General features: G+C 44.2%; 1 protein-coding gene across 6 annotated transcripts in view; it reads left to right on the top strand.

Moving 5' to 3' along the window:
* Positions 1 to 19,073, top strand: part of MYOM1 (myomesin 1) — a 699,631-nt gene that overhangs the window by 286,865 nt on the left and 393,693 nt on the right. For all 6 annotated transcript variants that reach the window (XM_078687471.1, XM_078687468.1, XM_078687469.1 and 3 more), the window contains 2 exons: positions 1,336 to 1,520; positions 15,526 to 15,640. In XM_078687471.1, the coding sequence (XP_078543597.1) occupies positions 1,336 to 1,520; positions 15,526 to 15,640 (300 nt within the window). The remainder of the gene's footprint in view (positions 1 to 1,335; positions 1,521 to 15,525; positions 15,641 to 19,073) is intronic.

The raw sequence follows: 19,073 nt of genomic DNA, 5'->3' as shown, positions 1-19,073 counted from the left end.
AGGGATAACCTTTCATTATTTAAATTAAGCAGCATAAAATGCTACCTTTACTCTCACAATTGGAAGCCAGGAAAAAAAATTATGGATGCGAAGATAGTAAGAGATGTGGAATCCATTATCATTCAAATATAAAATAGCAGTGAAATCTTTAAACACTGTTTTAGAAAAGTACAATTGTTGGCTCATAAAGCTCAGTCTGTTTCATACTTATTCCCCATTTTTGCCAGAATGCGTGTTGCTGCTAGAGTTACACACCCTACCAGCCGCGGCCGGTAGTGGGAGTACCGGCCGGGCAGTGACGTGGGGAGGGGGAGGGGCAGGGTGGGGGGTAGTAATGTATGGATTACGGACTTTAACAGGTAAGTAAACATAAAAATAAATAAAACGAATTTCGTTGCGCTCACTTCATCGCATTTGATGATACAGTGCAAGCAACGAAATTCGTTTTATTTATTTTTATGTTTACTTACCGGTTAAAGTCCGTAATCCATACATTAATACCCCCCCCCCCCACCCTGCCCCTCCCCACGTCACCGCCCGGCCGGTACTCCCACTACCGGCCACGGATGCACCCTACATCTTGATTTCTATGAGTTGTTTAATGAGCACAGGATACAATTGTTTACAATATTCTGTTGATTCAATTTAGATTTGCCAAGAAATAGTTGTAGTTTCAGTGTAGCTTGTTCAGTGCAATTCGTTTCATGATGCAGAAGCCAATACCCACCTCAAGCAGATATTCGGAGCACTTTTTTGAGACACAAAAAGGTGATTGTTGGGGTTTTGTTTCCACATTTTTCGTTTCTGAGAACATGGTGACAAATCTCTTGCAGAAATTGTTATATTTATTAGATCATTCAGAGCCATATCTAAATACATAAATACTCAGTATCAAAAGGAAAACAATTGTTTTTGCCCATCCCATTGTAAATTAAAAGCATTGAAAACATTGGCCTGTGTATACCCAGTTGTCGCGGCATGTGTTAGGTTAAACGTGCTGATCGAACCCCTCTTTTCCCCTCTGTGTTGCAGTATCGCTGTCGGGACAAGGGTAGTCATGGAATCCAAGCATTGATTTAAATGTATTAAATACCAGTGATGCGCTAGACACATTTTAGGGCCTTGGTCATAATTATATTATCCGTTCCTAACAAAGGCCTGCAAAATGTCCAGTCCAATGTTCATCTTTATGCCTATGTCACTTGTGGATACTGGACAAAACTTGCATGCATTTCCTAGTTATTGTCGGACACCAATCATTTGCCACCTTCATGGCACCCAATAAGTTGTGAAGGGGGACTAATTTGATGTTCTTTTGCATGCTTCTCCTTTTAGGACCACCACATGACCTCTCACCCACTGAGGTCAGGAAGAACTCACTGGTTTTGTTATGGAAGTCTCCCATTTATGCTGGTCGCACACCGGTGACAGGCTTTTACGTTGATTTAAAAGAGGAAAATGCACCGGAGGAGTGCTGGAGAGCTGTCAACGAGAAGGCAACTGCAAACAAATATATCAAGGTAAACAAAATATTTCAAAACACTTGGAACTCCAAGCATACTTCTAACTATCAATATAGGTGTTCATATAGCGGCCGATTCACAAAGGTATTTAAGAGTATTGTATTAATTGGCCATCAATATTCTCGAAATATTCCCAGTTTAGATGTTTTTTGGTCAGTTCAAATATTTAAAAATGGTTGTTATAGTACCACATGAATGTTACTCACAACTCATAAATGACTTTGTGAATGTGACCCTTAATATCCAACTTCATATTAGTGAAAGTGCAAAAAGGGCGCTGTCCTTTCTTTTTGTACAAATTGTACATGAATATGCCATAAATATTCAAATTTTATTCTCAATTTAGAGGTTTTCAAATAGGCCTTGAGAGTGATTGTCATAGTACTACAGGAGGTCTACTTCACTACTCATAATTGCCTCTGTGACTCGTCCTAATCACCAACTCCCGATTAGTAAGTGGCAAGAGGACACAGACCTTTCTCTTTGTACAAACTGTAGATTAATATTCCCCGAACGTTCTGATTTTAGATGTGAAGTAGTACTATTGGAGTACCGTATCACCTGCTCGTATATGTCTTTGTGAGTAAGTCCCAATAGACTCTAAAGTTACATCCCCGACAAGTGAAACTGGTCATGTGCCACAAAGATAGGATTTGGAATTCCAGAGCATTCTCACTCTGCCCTACACTCAGACTGCTCCAAACAGCACTATATCCTCTCACAGTTATATTAGTCTAAGATAGAGTGGTGGCAAAGGTAACACCGGCACAAACATCATTTGTACTACTCTACTAACTCAGGTCTTGTGGAAAGGGCATAGCACTAGCTCTATTCTACACTCCCAATCAATGTTAAAGACCTATTTAGCACATACTGTTCAGTGATTCTTGCTCTACAATTTCTGTTTCATTTATTTATTTGAATTTTATTTAGGGGTTTTATTTATAAATGCTGCACAGCTGCCTCAGAGATCCAGGGGGAGAGGAAAAAGATGCAAGCTTTGTAAGCAAAACAAATGTTCTTTGTCTCCACACCTCCTCAATAAAAAATAGTCCAGGCTCTGATAGGAACTTTATCTTGATGATCTGATGCTACAGGGAGCTGTCTTGGAATAAGGAGGTAGATGGGGAAGTCTCATTAAAGCCCATATAGAATTGATCTGGTTTTATGCACCTGACCAATTAAGAGCAGATAAGTGGAAAAGAAGGGAAAACTTTGTGGAACTAAGATCTCTAGCCCAGCTTTAACCGCCTTAGGCTGAGTAGAAGATATGGGTTTCAGATTCTTTCCCAGATCATACGAGGTTCTCTTTAGGAGGTAAGAAGTTCCATGGAGTAGAAACTCATAAATGAAAGGTTCTTCCACCAATCCTCATCTTAAAATATTTGTTATGATGTAGTCATAGAGTTTAGTCATTTGAAAAAGTAATCTGAATCAGATGGATTCCCAGTAAATAACTACTTTTCAGTACTCTTTGGTTCTGACTAACTTTTTGGGGATTCCTAGAGAAGGCTTGGACTCACTGTCTACTTGTATCTGCTCAGTTAGTTCCAGCCTTAAAGTCCTGTCTTTTTTTGTGATTATCAGCAGTAGTCACAATTCACATTTTCCTGGTATCACAAGCTTCATACTTGGTACCATGTTTGACTTTTTCCACTTCAAAGAGTCTTTATTATGTTTCTACAGGTTTCTGGATCTTCTCAAAACTTCTACTTTTTATCCTTTACAATATAAAATGCCAAGTTGAAAGAAAAGGGAGAGGAAGGGTAGGGCGACTCCTGTCATATTTGTCTAGGTCAGAGAAACCGCCCTGAAATTGACAGCAACTAAAAACAGTGACCCCCAAGCTTATGATTAGAGACAGAAATATGTACGTTGTTTCTGATTGATTGGTTGAGCACCCCATCAGACCTGTCTTAAAATTGGTGAGAACTGATATCTGTGCATTTGATACAATATGCGTCTCTTCAGGTCAGAGTTATCAGAAGAGGATTGAGGTTCACAAAAAAGTCATTGCCAGTGTCACAGCGCCCTCTGTGTCATGTGAGTTCTTGATACCAAGGAAGAATTTATTGCTGAAGGTCCTGGGTTAGCATCAGTGCCACGGTATCATCTTCAGTATTACTCTGTCATCAGTGCCCCAATGAGGGCATATGTCCTTCGGATCTTTCAGCATTGTTAGGGTACCTCCCCTGGCTGGTGAATGGTAGCTGTTATTGGCGGAAGACATTTATGCATTAGGAAGTGTGGCTATCTTTGATGGTTTTAGTTGGAATGGCCGAGGCCCCAATAATATGTTAGCCTTCCAGTCCTCACCTTCAGATAACAGCTTGTGGCCAATATTTGCCTGAAAATAGCTCATCTGCCTTCTCTGAATTCCGTTCTCGAGCGGTCCTAGTTTAGGTGTAACTAAATGTAAATAAATGGTATCATATTATTAGTGCATCAATGTTTTTAATTATAGTTTGTGTAAGAAATGGGGTTATTAGTTGAGGGAGGTGTAGGTATCCACCTCTAGTAATGACCACAGTCCTTTTCAAGATGAACCATTTAAGTCATTGACAGAATAAAAAACCTGGCGGGCTCATTTCAGACGCCTGTGGCATGGTCAGGAGAATGCAACAGGGGTGCCCCCTTTCCCAGCTGCTGTTTGACCTGGCTTTTGAGCCAGTGGCAGCACAGGCCATGTCGAGGCAGGCATACCAGGGGCTCAATGTACATGGGCAGATCCACTTAGTAGGGTTGCAGAATTGAAAGTGAATTGGTCGTAGTCCTGCCTGTTTCCTGCGAGAAGGGGCAGAATAGGCCCACAAGAAACTGAGGGACGACCTGGAAAGACAGATGCCTACCATACCTGGGCACGCAAATATACCACAGCCAAGAAGACATCCTAGAGGGTAACATAGGCAAGGCCATCAGGGGAGCGAAAAGCAACTTCGAATTCTGGGTTTCCCAGTTATCAGTCGCGCGCCACGTGGCCTTCATCAAAATGATTACCCTCCCGAAGCTATTATATTACTTTGGGACCTTACATGTTTGAATCCCGAAAAAGTACTTCGTACACCTTCGATCGATGATCACAAGCTTCATATGGGGCATTGGTAGACGGGAAACATCCTTTACAACGAAACTTTTACAACGCACTACCATTACGACGCAAATTTTACAACGCAAACCATTACAACGCATAGCGCTGGGGGGGCGCTCTAGGATAGAGAATGTATTTAATATACTATCCAACACCTTCCCTACTATCCACGGGGACTGGAGTTGGAATAGTAAATTAAATAAATCACTATCCAGCGCCTAAAAGCACTATGCGTTGTAATGGTATGCGATGTAAAAACCGCGTTGTAAAGGTAGGCGTTGTAAAAGTATGCGTTGTAACGTCATACATCCTTGGTAGACGTAGAGTGGCGCTTGCTACTCTTATGCGACCAAGAGTGGAGGGCAGCCTAGCGGTCCCTGACTATGAGACCTTGTTAGATTGGGCGGTCTCTGGTGGGCAGAGGTGAGTACTTCTGTCCCAGCCGAGACCTGCCTCCTCTAGTTACGATAGGGGGTTATCCCCTTAGTAGTATCACCAAGCAGTCAGACTGAACCTCGAGGGCCAGTGTAAAGCATTTATGATCATGTACAGTAATATTTTGCCACACTACAAACGGACACCACACTGGTTTTCTATGAAAATATAGTATCCTTTATATATTGATTTATCACAAGGCCCAATAACAGTGCAAATCCACAATAAGGTAGGAAGGTTGGGGCGACTGTTCGGGGGTTGAAGATGGGGATGGGGTCAATTCAGGTTGGGTTCGAGTAGCTCGGGCGACTCGGATACTCACAGTCCAAGATTAGGGGTGCGATTCTCCAGGTACGAGCCGCGACAAAGTCAGCAGGGCTCATGATGGCGAAATGCTTTGCATACAGGTGGTACGATTCTCAAGGTACGAGCCGCGCAAAGTCAGCAGGGCTCATGATGGTGAAATGCTTTGCATACAGGAGGTACGATTCTCAAGCTACGAGCCGCGACGAAGTCAGCAGGGCTCGCAATGGTGAAATGCTTTGCGTACAGGAGGTACGATTCTCATGGTACGAGCCGCGACAAAGTCAGCAGGGCTCGTGATGGTGAAATGCTTTGCGTACAGGAGGTACGATTCTCAAGGTACGAGTCGCGAAAAAGTCAGCAGGGCTCGTGATGGTGAAAAGCTTTGCGTACAGGAAGTACAATTCTCAAGGTACGAGCCGCGACAAAGTCAGAAGGGCTCATGATGGTGAAATGCTTTGCCTACAGGAGGTATGATTCTCAAGGTACGAGCCGCGACAAAGTCAGCAGGGCTCGTGATAGTGAAATGCTTTGCTTACAGGGGGTATGATTCTCAAGGTACGAGCCGCGACAAAGTCAGCAGGGCTCGTGATGGTGAAAAGCTTTGCGTACAGGAGGTACGATTCTCAAGGTACGAGCCGCGACAAAGTCAGCAGGGCTCGTGATGGTGAAATGCTTTGCGTACAGGAGGTATGATTCTCAAGGTACGAGCCGCGACAAAGTCAGCAGGGCTCGTGATGGTGAAATGCTTTGCGTACAGGGGGTATGATTCTCAAGCTACGAGTCGCGACGAAGTCAGCAGGGCTCGTGATGGTGAAATGCTTTGCGTACAGGAGGTACGATTCTCAAGGTGCGAGCCACGACGAAGTCAGTAGGGCTTGTGATGGTGAAATGCTTTGCGTACAGGAGGTACAATTCTCAAGGTACAAGCCGCGACAAAGTCAGCAGGGCTCGTGATGGTGAAATGCTTTGCGTAAAGGAGGTACGATTCTCAAGGTGCGAGCCGTGACAAAGTCAGCAGGGCTCGTGATGGTGAAATGCTTTGCGTACAGGCGGTACGATTCTCATGGTGCGAGCCGCGACGAAGTCAGAAGGGCTCGTGATGGTGAAATGCTTTGCGTACAGGAGGTACGATTCTCAAGGTGCGAGGCGCGACGAAGTCAGCCGGGCTCGTGATGGTGAAATGCTTTGCGTACAGCGGTACGATTCTCAAGGTACGAGCCGTGACAAAGTCAGCAGGGCCCGTGATGGTGAAATGCTTTGCGTACAGGCGGTACGATCCTCAAGGTACGAGCTGCGACAAAGTCAGCAGGGCTCGCGATGGTGAAATGCTTTGCGTACCGGAGGTACAATCCATGAGCTGTGACTAAGTCAACAGGGCCCTCCCGTGTCCAAAAACGATCTGCTCTCCCCTTCAAGGGCTCCCCTAGTTGTATCTCAAAAGGTCTTTTAAGTCTTTCGTCCGGTAAGGTGTTCCCTTCACCCTGGTTTCTGTTATTCGTCTTTTCCAGATGGCACCCCTGTCCTTTGAAGGAGGGAGGCCGGGGTGTCAGACGCTCAGTGGGAAGTGGGGCCGGCATTGTTGCAGGCAGGGCACTTGCCAGAAACTACCCCGCCTCTCTTATCTGACTACAGCCAGCTACCCCCAGGCTGTGGGAGACAACCCAGACATTTGACTACACATCTGGGGCACACTACAAGGTTAGGAATCTAGACATTTTTCTACCAAGGCCATTTCTATGCTCCGGATCTAACCTTCATTCCCCAAAAAGAATGTCTCATATACCCCTGATGTTAGGGACACTAATTTGGAGTTTCAACCATTTTCCCGAGGTCAGATACAAGGTTTGTGGTTATACTTTGAAAGGTAGCACCTGCACCGTGGCCCTGGTTAGCAGGGGTACAGCACTCAGCGCGTCTTAGTCCAGCACAAAAAAGGGGTCATACATGAAGAGAGCGAAAAAATGGACGGGAGACCCACGCCAAGGATGCCAGGTCTAACAGATCTATTATTTGGCAGTGCAAATCCAGTGGCTCACGCAATAGGTAGCAAGCAGCACCAGGGGGGAAGAAGAGCGCAGAGCGGAATTGGCGTCCCTACCACTGCTATCCCGCATCATACTGATGCTCCCAATCGGGGCCACTATCCTCACCGTGGAGCTCAATACAGCACGGAAGTGCTGTAACAGGTATTTGTGGCGGGCTAACATTAGGCGTCCCTATGCTCCGGAAATCCCCTTACTTATGTGTAAGGCCCTGCCCCATGGAGGTAACTGGCAGAGGCTGTGGGTCTGAGCGGAACAAAGGCTGGCTAGCATAGGAGACCTGTACGAGGAGGGAGCCATGTTCACGTTTAATGATCTCCAAACTCGTTATGATCTGCCCGGGGGGATTTTCTGCTGTACACAGCCCTCACTGCCGCTATCCAGAAGCACTGGGGAGGGGGTCTCACTGAGCCCAAGGCGTCTCTGGCTTGCCAGTAAGTGGTAATGGCAGCAGGTACATTCAAAGCAGTGACATGCCTATATAGGCGAATGACGTTGGAATCGTTACTTCCCCTGACTGACTTGAAGCTCAAGTGGGAAACTGATGTTGGAGAGGATATCCCTGAGAAAACCTAGGGGGAGGTGGTGGAGAGAGCCTAGAAGAGCACCCGGAATGCAAGGTTCCAGTTAGTACATTTCCACATTTTACATAGAGCATATCTTACTCCAGCAAAGCTCAATAGGTACTTCCCAACCCATTCGGCGGCTTGCCCGCGATGCAACGCAGAAGGCGCAAATTTTAAACACATGTTTTGGGACTGCCCGTTCCTCGACACCTACTGGGAGGAGCTAACAACGCTACTGTCGACTCTCACTGACAGGGAAATTGAGCCGACCCAGGAACATTGCATTTTACTCTGGTTCCCTCACACGTCAAAGAATAAAATCACTAGCGAGCTTGTGTATTTGTGCCTTCCCCTGGCAAAGAGAAATATCACCATGCAATGGAAAGCGAAGCAGGGTCCAAGCATAGCAAGGTGGAAAGCAGAGCTCCTTAAATGGGCAAAATGTGAAGGAGTAATCAGAATCTAGATAGCAAAATGCACAGGGAGTGAGAAGGCGCTAGAAGCGGCGAGAGCTTAGGAGGCGCTGGTCGTAGCACTCAAATCCCCGGAAGACAATACTGACGACTCCTCCGTTGGGGACCCCCCCAGTGGCTGCAGACTACTGCGCGGGTAGAGGCAGAGCTAATAGGGGCTGAAGACTAACTGCCAGAGATGGTATTGTGTTACCTAGCTGGGCACGCTCTACTGTGGCGCTCTCCTATTCTATGTTGTCTCCCCGCTAGACACGTAGGTCTCCCACACCTTGACGATCTCGAATTAAATGACACTCCTGGGGATGGGAGGGGGGCAGTTTGGGAAGGGTGTTTATAGCTGGAATTGCATACAAATGCAAGTGCGGATTAGAAAGTACCTATTGTGTTAATTCCACAGCTAGAACAGACTGCTGCTTTGGAAATTATACGTTGCTATACTTATATCCGAAGTAAACTGTTTGTAAAAGTTGCTGACTGGCAGGGGCGTGACTCCATGACCCCATACTTGTATGTGAAATCAATAAAATCTGTTATAAAAAAACAAACATTTAAGTCATTGAATTAAACTGCGCGCAACCCCCTGGTAGCTTTACACACAGCAGATAGGTTTAACTAAGAGGCAATGTGTAAAGTATTTGCAATTAAACAGTAACAAAGTTGAAATGCAAAACAATAAAAATCCCAAAACGAATTAGAAAAAAATGTAAACTTTAATGCACAATAGTACATCAAAATGACAAAATCCAATAAGGAGAACTAGAGATATGCATTTTTAATTTTTAAGTAGAAATAGCGCCAAGAAGCACAAAGAGCAAATGATAGTCAATGGCTCTGGTAGAACAGGACCTAGGTGAAATTTGACACTGAATGTGAGACTGTGCAAGAGTAAATGACAGGTTCGTCCTCATCAAAGATTTTGCCTTCTGACTTTAGTCCTTTAAATCCCAATCTACAACAGGAGTACACTTCTATAGCCCCCAGGATTTCAGGAGAGGAAATAAGAGAATCACAGGTTGGAAGGTAGAGGCCAACAGGAGGATCCAATAAAGGTCCAGTTGCCATTTGGCAGATGGGCAGTTACAGGAAAAGACCTCTTGTAGCTTGTTGTGTCCCTCAAGATTTAACATGAGGTCAGTCTTATGACCCTTGGAGTTCACTTCTTTGTCTTGGGTATAGGAGGGAGAGCAGGTCCAGACCCCAATGGCTCTGTTCAGGTTGCAAATAGCAGGTTCAATCCCTTCTGAGCATGAGCTAGTGGGTGAGAATTGCCCCTGGGGATACCCTAATCAATGGGGTAAAGGTTACCGGGATTAACCCTACCCACTTTGGGCATTTTCAAGATGGCCAAAGTCTTCAGCCACTCATAACTTGGGCTCTGAGGGCTGAAGGTGTGTGTGAGGAGTTTGCTCTGGTATGCCTAGTGTCCATCCACATCTAACACTAAAATCCAGTTTTGGGCAGGTACTTTACCAACAACTTCCTCAGAGACTCAAGTTTGGTAGAACAAATTTGAGCTTTCGGTAACCAGGTAATGGATACACTGAAATTGTTTTGGCATCTTGTCTCCCTCCTTTGAAGCAGTGGCGGATGCTCCCAGGAAGCAGCAGTGGGATGGGGGATGACGGTGGGGTAAAAGAAATTCACGTACCTGTCGGCTGGCCGACCGCCGTCTCTCCTCCGTCCTCTTCCTGCCTTCTTCTGTGCAAACAGGAAGCAGGAAGCACCTGGATTCCCACTGTCCCCTTAGCTAGTCACAACTTTGCAATGGAGTGTTGTGATTGGTCTGAGCGCCGTAGTTCGGTGCTCAGCCACGGAATGGGAGCCTGGGCATGTTCTCCACCCAGGCTGTACTGCAGCCTGGGTGGAGAACATGCTAAGTACGAATGACTGTTTGGCCGCCCGAGAGGGCTGGCCAATCAGTAATTGCGCATTCACAGAGGGAAACGGCCTTTACAACGAAGCCGTTTCCAGGAAATCGTTAACCACGCATGCAGTACAACGCATGCGTGGTTACCACGAAAGCCTTTACCACGCATACCTTTACTACGAGGTTTGTAGTAAAGGTATATGTGGTAAAGGTAAAAAGTAAAAAAGGGGGAGTTTGGGGGGGTCTCCCCCCCCCAAAAAAAACTCACCTGAAGTCACGTCGGTTTATTTATTTAATCAGCGTCGTTTAAGAGAAATCGGAAAATAAACTTCCGCTTTCTCTTAACGACGTATGACGTCACCACGCAAACAATCGAGGTAAATGTTATGCGTGGAAAACGAATTCCGTTGGAACGCATGCGTGGTAAAGGCATGCGTTGCAACGGAATTCGTTGTAACGTCATATATTCATTCACAGAGTGCCCACCAGTCCTCCCCCCAAGGGTAGTAGTTTGTTATTAGAGACAGCGGTCCCTATCTAGGTGAATATACAGTCATAACCACAGAACTGCAGTCAGAGCTGGGTACGTTAATGTCCAAATGGAAAAAATTATATGTATTTACACATTAAATAACCAAGAACAAACCTATAGTATCATGCAGTAAGCAGGAAGTGACGGGGTACTTGAAATCAGCCGATTTCCAGACCTCAGGCATATAGCTGTAGAAGTGACTTTTGGTGATACTCAAGTTACAATTGTCACAGTTGAGAGAACATCTTATGCTCCACATAAATCATGAGTAATGGTATGGAGTCAAGATGTCGTTGTTGACAACGTTTCGATCCCCAACGGCGGCTATGGGATCATCATCATCAGGACAAGAGAATCAAAATGCCTGAGAGGTTGCTGTAAGTCCAGGATGCAGACCACAAGTATAGGTGATGTACAAGGGCCGGTGTTCAACTCATGGCAGCTTGTATTTGAAGCCTCTGCTGAGCCTATGTCCATTAATGGTGCGAATAACCCAGCAGAGCCCATCCCTTTGGCAGGCAGTACATGCACTTTAATTGCTGTGTGCACACAAGCCAGTCCCAGCGCTGCTCTCATGCTGGTAACCAGCATGAGAGCAGCACCGGCATTGGTTGGAGTGTGCCAGCTCACCGTTCATACTGGCACTAGGGGGTCTGTGCTGTCTCCAGCCATCTATCGTAGCTCGGGTTGGGAAAGTTTAAACTGCACGTCAGGCTGACGGTCACAAGATGGCCGGCTAAAGGGGCATGCGCAGCTTAAACTGATATAGTCAGGCACCCCTCCTTTCTGCTCCCAGTCTTTTCTGCAGCAATGGCCCCGCCTGCAGTGCTTTCAAACTCAGCTCTGGCGACTGGCAGAGCGAAAAAATAAAATAGTAATAAAGTCACTTATTATCATTTTATTTTTCACTTTTGCTGTGCCCACAGTAGGGAGGGCGGCAACACTACTCTGCCCAATGGAGCAGCCGCCACTCATCCACTCCATACCATATCATACTATACTATACAGTGACACTTCATACCATACCATACCATACTATACCATGACAGGGCATACCATCCTGTGCACTAACAGGCCATAACATACCATACCATACCACACTATATAATAACAGGCCATACCATACTACTTAGTGACAATACTAGACAATGACATGACATACAATAGCATACCTTACTACACAACAGGCCATACTATACAATACCATACCATACATATACAATAGGAGGCCATACTATACCATACCATACTATACAATCACACACCATACTCTTGCATACCATACTATACAATCACAGGTCATACCATACCATACTACATGAAAGGCCATACTATAGTCATACCATATTTTACTATACAATGACATTCCATACCATACCTTCCCATACGATACAATTATATGCCATACCATAGCATACCATACTATACAATGATAGGTCATACCATTCCATACCATACAATACTATCACAGGCCATATCATATCATACCATACAATGAAGGACCATATTGTACCACACTATACAATGACAGACCATATCGTATTATACAACAAGAAATACTATAACATACTACACAATGACAGACCATACAATACCACACCATACAATACCACACCACACCGCACTACAAGAAATACTATAACATACTACACAATGACAGACCATACAATACCACACCATACAATACCACACCACACCGCACTACAAGAAATACCATACCATACTATACAATGACACGGCATACCATCCTGTGCACTAACAGGCCATAACATACCATACCATACCACACTATATAATAACAGGCCATACCATACTACTTAGTGACAATACTAGACAATGACATGACATACAATAGCATACCTTACTACACAACAGGCCATACTATACAATACCATACCATACATATACAATAGGAGGCCATACTATACCATACCATACTATACAATCACACACCATACTCTTGCATACCATACTATACAATCACAGGTCATACCATACCATACTACATGAAAGGCCATACTATAGTCATACCATATTTTACTATACAATGACATTCCATACCATACCTTCCCATATGATACAATGATATGCCATACCATAGCATACCATACTATACAATGATAGGTCATACCATTCCATACCATACAATATTATCACAGGCCATATCATATCATACCATACAATGAAGGACCATATTGTACCACACTATACAATGACAGACCATATCGTATTATACAACAAGAAATACTATAACATACTACACAATGACAGACCATACAATACCACACCACACCGTACTATACAATGACAGGTTATACCATAGTCACACTATATCGTACTAAACAATGACAGGTCACAGTGCACTATACCATACCATAAAATGATTGGTCAACCTATCCCATCCAATAACAGGCCATACCACGCCATACCATATCATACCATACCATGAGAGGCCAATCATAGCTAATACCATACTGACAGGGCGTACCATACTGTACTTTAAATTGGCAGGCCAAACTGTACCATATTTTACAATGACAGGCCATACCATACCTAACCATACTATACAATAACAGGCCATACCTTCGCATACTAATTAATGACAGGACATACCATACCATATCATACCATACCATACTATACAATGACAGGCCATAGTTTTGCTTACTAAACAAGGACAGGACATACCATATGATACAATACTATACTATACAATGACTGGCCATACCATATTGTACTATACAATGACAGGCCACAGAATACGATACCATACCAACATTGTCAAAGCCAAAAGCTTGCATAGGTGATATCTATTGGCTTTGCCAATCTTTGTTAAGTTCTTCTGTTTGGTGATTAGATGCCTTTGAGTCTTTACTATTTTATAAGCAATGCGAAATGGACTGGAAGGACTCACCTCTAAAATATACAGAAGGTAGAGTCAAGAACAATAGCATAGTGGGAGTAATCCAGAAATCTGTTAGACACTATGGGAGGTCCTCCAAAAACAGCCCAAACCGAGTAACCATGACATGGCTTAAAATCCAGGAGTTTTTACTTTTAGCATAACAATCGCTTTCGTAGAGCACCTTTGAATTACATACCTTAGATCTAAGTTTGGGAGTACTCTGGACATCAGAGACTTCAATTTGAACTTGGATCTCTGTGTCACAGTCAGTCAGTGTAAACATGCCAACCTGACTCAACCAGATCTCGTGGTTCTCATCCTGCAGTGCGCATTACAACATTAGAGGGTTCCATTTGCAAGTTCCTTGGAGTACTACCCAGTAAATCGTTTTGGAGGGCTGTACTGCTATCTAAGCCCGAGAAAAACTTGCACAAATATTAGAACACTGGAATGTTGAGCGCTCCATTGAAGACAATGGAGTGCTCTGGGCAGTGCTTAATTTGTAAAATATTAAGTGCCAGGGCTCTGACCAGGCGGCCACTGCAGCTTGACCAGCCATCGCCCTTGTCATCGCTGCCAAAACAACTACTAACCATCTATCTCGCATGTAAATGCGATAGTTCAGATTATTCCAGGTCCCCAAAGCTAAAGGAATGGCTGGGGAGGCAGGTATTAGTAATTTTTTTATGTATATTATTTTCCTAAGCATCTGTTATACAGGTCATCTCTAAATTACATGAGCAGCGCCTAATGTGGCAGACTGCCCTAAGTGTGGTGTTGACAATTAGGTGCCGCTGCCGAGCTCCGGAAACTAATTAAGTGGCGGTGCTCAGCACCGGAAAGCTCCGGCTCAAATTAAGCACTGGCTCTGGGCTTGTAAAGGTAGATAGAAGCCCGAGCTCCAACATTCCAATGTTTGTTCACAGCTGTTGCTTTGAACAAAGGCCTCGCGGAGCCCGAGGGGTTTCAACCCCCTCAGGCTCTGTGAGGCCTTTGTTTTACAAATTAGAACATTCTGCCCTCTAGGGGCGGAATGTTCTAACAGCCTTAGAGCCCTCGGTAGCAGGCTCTACTGGCAATTAAAGGCCCACTCCCTTTAATCAATAGTAGTTAGTCCTGAGTCCTGTCGTATCATACCATACAAGGGAGCTCTGCTAATCCTGCATAACTCTCAAAGATTGCTGCCCTCTAGCGGGTAGTGGCTGCCAATGATTTAGAAAATCCAAGTTAAGTTACAGTAGAACCTAAACATTAGGCAGTCTGGGCCCATAGGCTTGAAACCCCCATTGTGGCTGACGGAATCTAATGTGTTTTTCCCAGGACCCTTATGACCGGGCTCCCTGCCAGACACAGTGTAAACTCTTCCGTTCTCCAATTTCTCGCTGCCCTTAGCTGAAAAGCTGCGTCATTAAGCCTTCCTCCTGCTGTTCATGACGAGCTACCGATCTTGAGGTGTAAAAAGATCCTAATTGAGTGGAGTGCATTCTTGTCTTGCACTACTTTAGTATTGCAAAAGAGGGAAACTTGGCACAATGAGGTAAAGGTACTGCTAAGCATGGCAGAATGTCTCACAGAGTCCAGTACAAGGACCTCATGGGGAAGATAATACGAGCACTGACAAGACGGCACTTGGTCCAATATCGTCGAAGTGGTTTACTTCTTGTATTGTACACATGTTACATCTACCTATCAATGTCCACAGGTTCTGCATTACAGAAGCAGAATTAACCTTAGCAGGGTACTACAAGCTCCAGGAAGTTGTTATGACATCTGTCTTTGTTTCACCAGATCCAAAACCTGACAGAGGGTGTCACCTATGTGCTCCGAGTGCGGGCAGCCAACCAGACCGGTGTCGGCAAAGCCTCCGATGTAACCGACCCAATTTTGGCAGAAACCCGACCAGGTCAGTTCATCACAACTGTTTTACATTGTGTGTTATTTTGCTTGTCAAACACGTTAATTTCATCTATCTAGTCTGGTGCCTCGATTTCGATTGTCCTGGCGCAGGGCCGCCCTTAGCTAGGATAGCATCCGGGCGAAATCCAGTTTGACACCCTTCTTGCTCCTCCTCCCCTCTCCAAGGTTTTCCCTTTTCCCTTTTCTAAGTATGATATATAACGGGAGGTGATATTAATCAGGGCTTAAGTCACTATTATCAAATATTTTATTCGGCTCAACTGAGCCATAAAAGTCAGAGCAAATAAAAGAAAAACACATACAGTATTACAATTTATAACATTGAGTTAGACACTTATTAAAAGTACTAAAAACAGCTATTAAAAAACATCTGTACAGTAAATTAGTCATTCAATAATAAGATTGTACCTTTATAGCACTCAACATGTAATTTAAAATGGCATGTATAACGGTTTCATTAACAAAGCAGTGCAAATAAGCAAAGGCCGCAGCATGAGATCTGGTTTCTAATGCTCGTAGTATAGGGCACAGAAACCGCACTCTTTGTGCAGTGTAAAATGTGTGGAGAAAAAAGGGCATAGTACTATGTTCTGCTGGGAATTCACAATGACAGACAGAGGGTAAGAAGCAAAAACCATGTGCCTTTTACTGGGAAAGCTAGCAGAAAGCGTATAGTTTGGAGATGAAACCGTGTCAGAAGAAACTTGTGCCTCTCATTTACAGTGATCTGAAAATAAAGTGTGGAGCGTGCAGGAAAAAAAATCCTAGGAGTGTTTTCTAAATGTCCCACTCAAGTCTCAGCCCATGTCCCTTGAACTTTTTGATTAAAGAGTGCTTTAGTTTGAGTCAGGGGAATAGTCGACAGACTATCATGGTTAGGATAAAATGTTGAGGCACCAAGTCTTTCAAAGCTCGTTTTAATGTACTTAAGCCGTGGAATATCGAGGCAGTCCTGTAAGGCTGACCTGCATAGATGTGCTTCTGGGTTTTTCCAGATTATGTGCCATAACAAAAGTGGTTGTAGCTTGATATGGTCTTTTATGTAATCAAGCCCAACCTATCCATGGCAAAAGGCCATCGGAGTAGAATATGCAACTGCCAGGAGTCTTCTAATAAACTTATAAACAGTGCTTAAGTTGTAAAAAAAATAATAATAATAATAAGTGCAACTGCCTACATTTTTTTAAGTAGGTCGTGGCCCACGTTCGCCACAGATGCAGCCCACTTGCACTTCTGGACCACCATCGCACTGCCCAATATGTTCAGTGCTAGCGCAAGACCTGCAGGGAAGCAATAGTAGCTGGTGAACCTACTAAACAGGTTTGGGTGTTAGTTTATCCTGAGAAAACAACTGCGCCACATGGTGAATTTTACAGCACCATTGTCACATTAAATGCTCAAAAAAACGCAGAGGCTCTGAAAGGGCACTTAGGAAATATTCCACTACTTTTGTGGTGCTCTACGGATGACCGTACACTCCCTATGATTACTAGTGCATAATCTTCCAATTTCACATAGCCTATCCCTTATCAGAATGTATAGAGCATCCTTCTTCACTTTTTTTTGTATCGGTCCCTTCAAAAAGATTTTGAGAATTTAATTTAAAGGGGAATTGTGGACAATTCACAATCTTGTTGATAGAAGCCCCTTACCATGTACTCTCAAAGCCAATCCGTGCCCCTTTCTAAATTGCTCTGTATTACATTAGATCAGTTTCTAGTAGTCTGTTAGTCAACGAATCTGCACGTTTTACAAAATGATCAGACCTTCCAAACACTGGATTAGAAAAGCCTTACATTAAATAGAAAGTTCTGTTTTGGTCAACGTGAAAGGGCACATCGATTTTTAAAAGCCTCTGTTAATATTGAAAAATAGTACGCACGAGTGTTCATTAGGTTGGGCGCCACAGCTTTAACCCACTGCATGGTCAATTCATCTCTTCATCCTTCTGGGGGCAATAACCTGTGTATCAAACAGCTGGGGATCCCTTTCTTGCTGTGTGTGTGTCTCTCACTCTCTCGGACAAAATGTACAATTTAAAATGTTACTCCTTGTCGCAGTTTGCCTAAAGGACAGCCGTGCTGGACGTTTCAGTGCCTTTGTTAAGAGGATTAGAATTTCTACTTGAAAAGTGTAGAGGGTGGACTCCGCGCACCTGCAACGCTAAAGAAATACAACTAAAGGCGTAGGGGTGAATGAGAGCAAAAGCAGCAACCCCCTCAGCGCATAGTCAGTCACAGGCACCTCCGTTACGCTGCTGGAATTATTGTGTCCCATCCAAGCCTTTAATGAGAGCGGCCTGATAGTTGAAAATTGGCCCCCATGGGTGAAAATCGGTCCCCTGGCCTCCAGCCCACTGGGAAACGCCCAATATCCAGTATGGGCAGTCCAGCCCTGACGTTGTCTAAGAAATGTAACCACTTTTGCACATGAATCTGGATGCTCACTGGATGCTTTCGTTTTTAAAGGATACATGAAATCAGTGGCAGGTACCATGAGTAAAACATCACAATCAGGGTCACTTACTATTTATTTGCATTGCTTTGTTCGGTGCTCAGCATAGCAGAGTTGTCTCGTTGACCTCTCACTGCTCACACATTACCGTTTCACAGCTAAGGAGTTCCTCCTTCCCCCCCACATCAAGATCGCTTACTTAGAACTGAGAGGCCCTGGGAGGGGGGATGAGGGAGAAGGAAGGGGCAAGGGGAAAGGGACAGTGACCAAGGTAGGGCACTGGTGGGATCGCAGTTCATTTGGGTGTGCTAAATAGCACCGATTATGTTTTGATAAAAGAAATTGGGCAGAACATACCAATGTTGGTGTTTTTTGCCCCAAAATCCACAGGTTTTGACAGTCAGGATATGCCGAAATTTACCTTGTAAAAGTTATCGTGTTGCGATGCTGGCCACAAAATAAGTAATTCCGATAAAGCAGTGAGCGAAAGAAAGGCCTCTGTTGGATAATGTGCTATCCTTATTGTTATGGACTGTGATAGTTCAGTTTTGGTAAGGTCACCTCTACTTTTATTCATCTGACAGTTACAATAAATATTAGAATTTCAAGTGGGTAATAATGATTTGGGACTAAAACATTTCCTGATAAGAACTTTGGGTACAACAGAAACAAAGGCTGTTGCTTAAACAGTTCTCTGCTTTAAAATATTGGGCTCATCACTGCTCTGGGAGACTATACTGGCACCTCCCAAAATATCTTGTAGGATGCCGACAGCAACGACAGAACGCTTATGTCTTACAGTTACTTAATCTATGCAAAAGACGCCATGTGTCTCTAACATTTTAAATGCTACGAAGACTTCCTGTGACAATCTGTGCCAGATTCAAGTATATCTAATCCTTTGAGCTTGTACAAGGGGCAACTTTGTCTTATCCTTGAAACCTACAATCAGTACCTCATCTGAC

This window comes from Lissotriton helveticus, chromosome 4_1, assembly GCF_964261635.1.
Source record: "Lissotriton helveticus chromosome 4_1, aLisHel1.1, whole genome shotgun sequence".
NCBI classification, from domain to species: Eukaryota; Metazoa; Chordata; class Amphibia; order Caudata; family Salamandridae; genus Lissotriton; species Lissotriton helveticus.
This window is presented reverse-complemented; position numbering and strand designations above follow the sequence as displayed.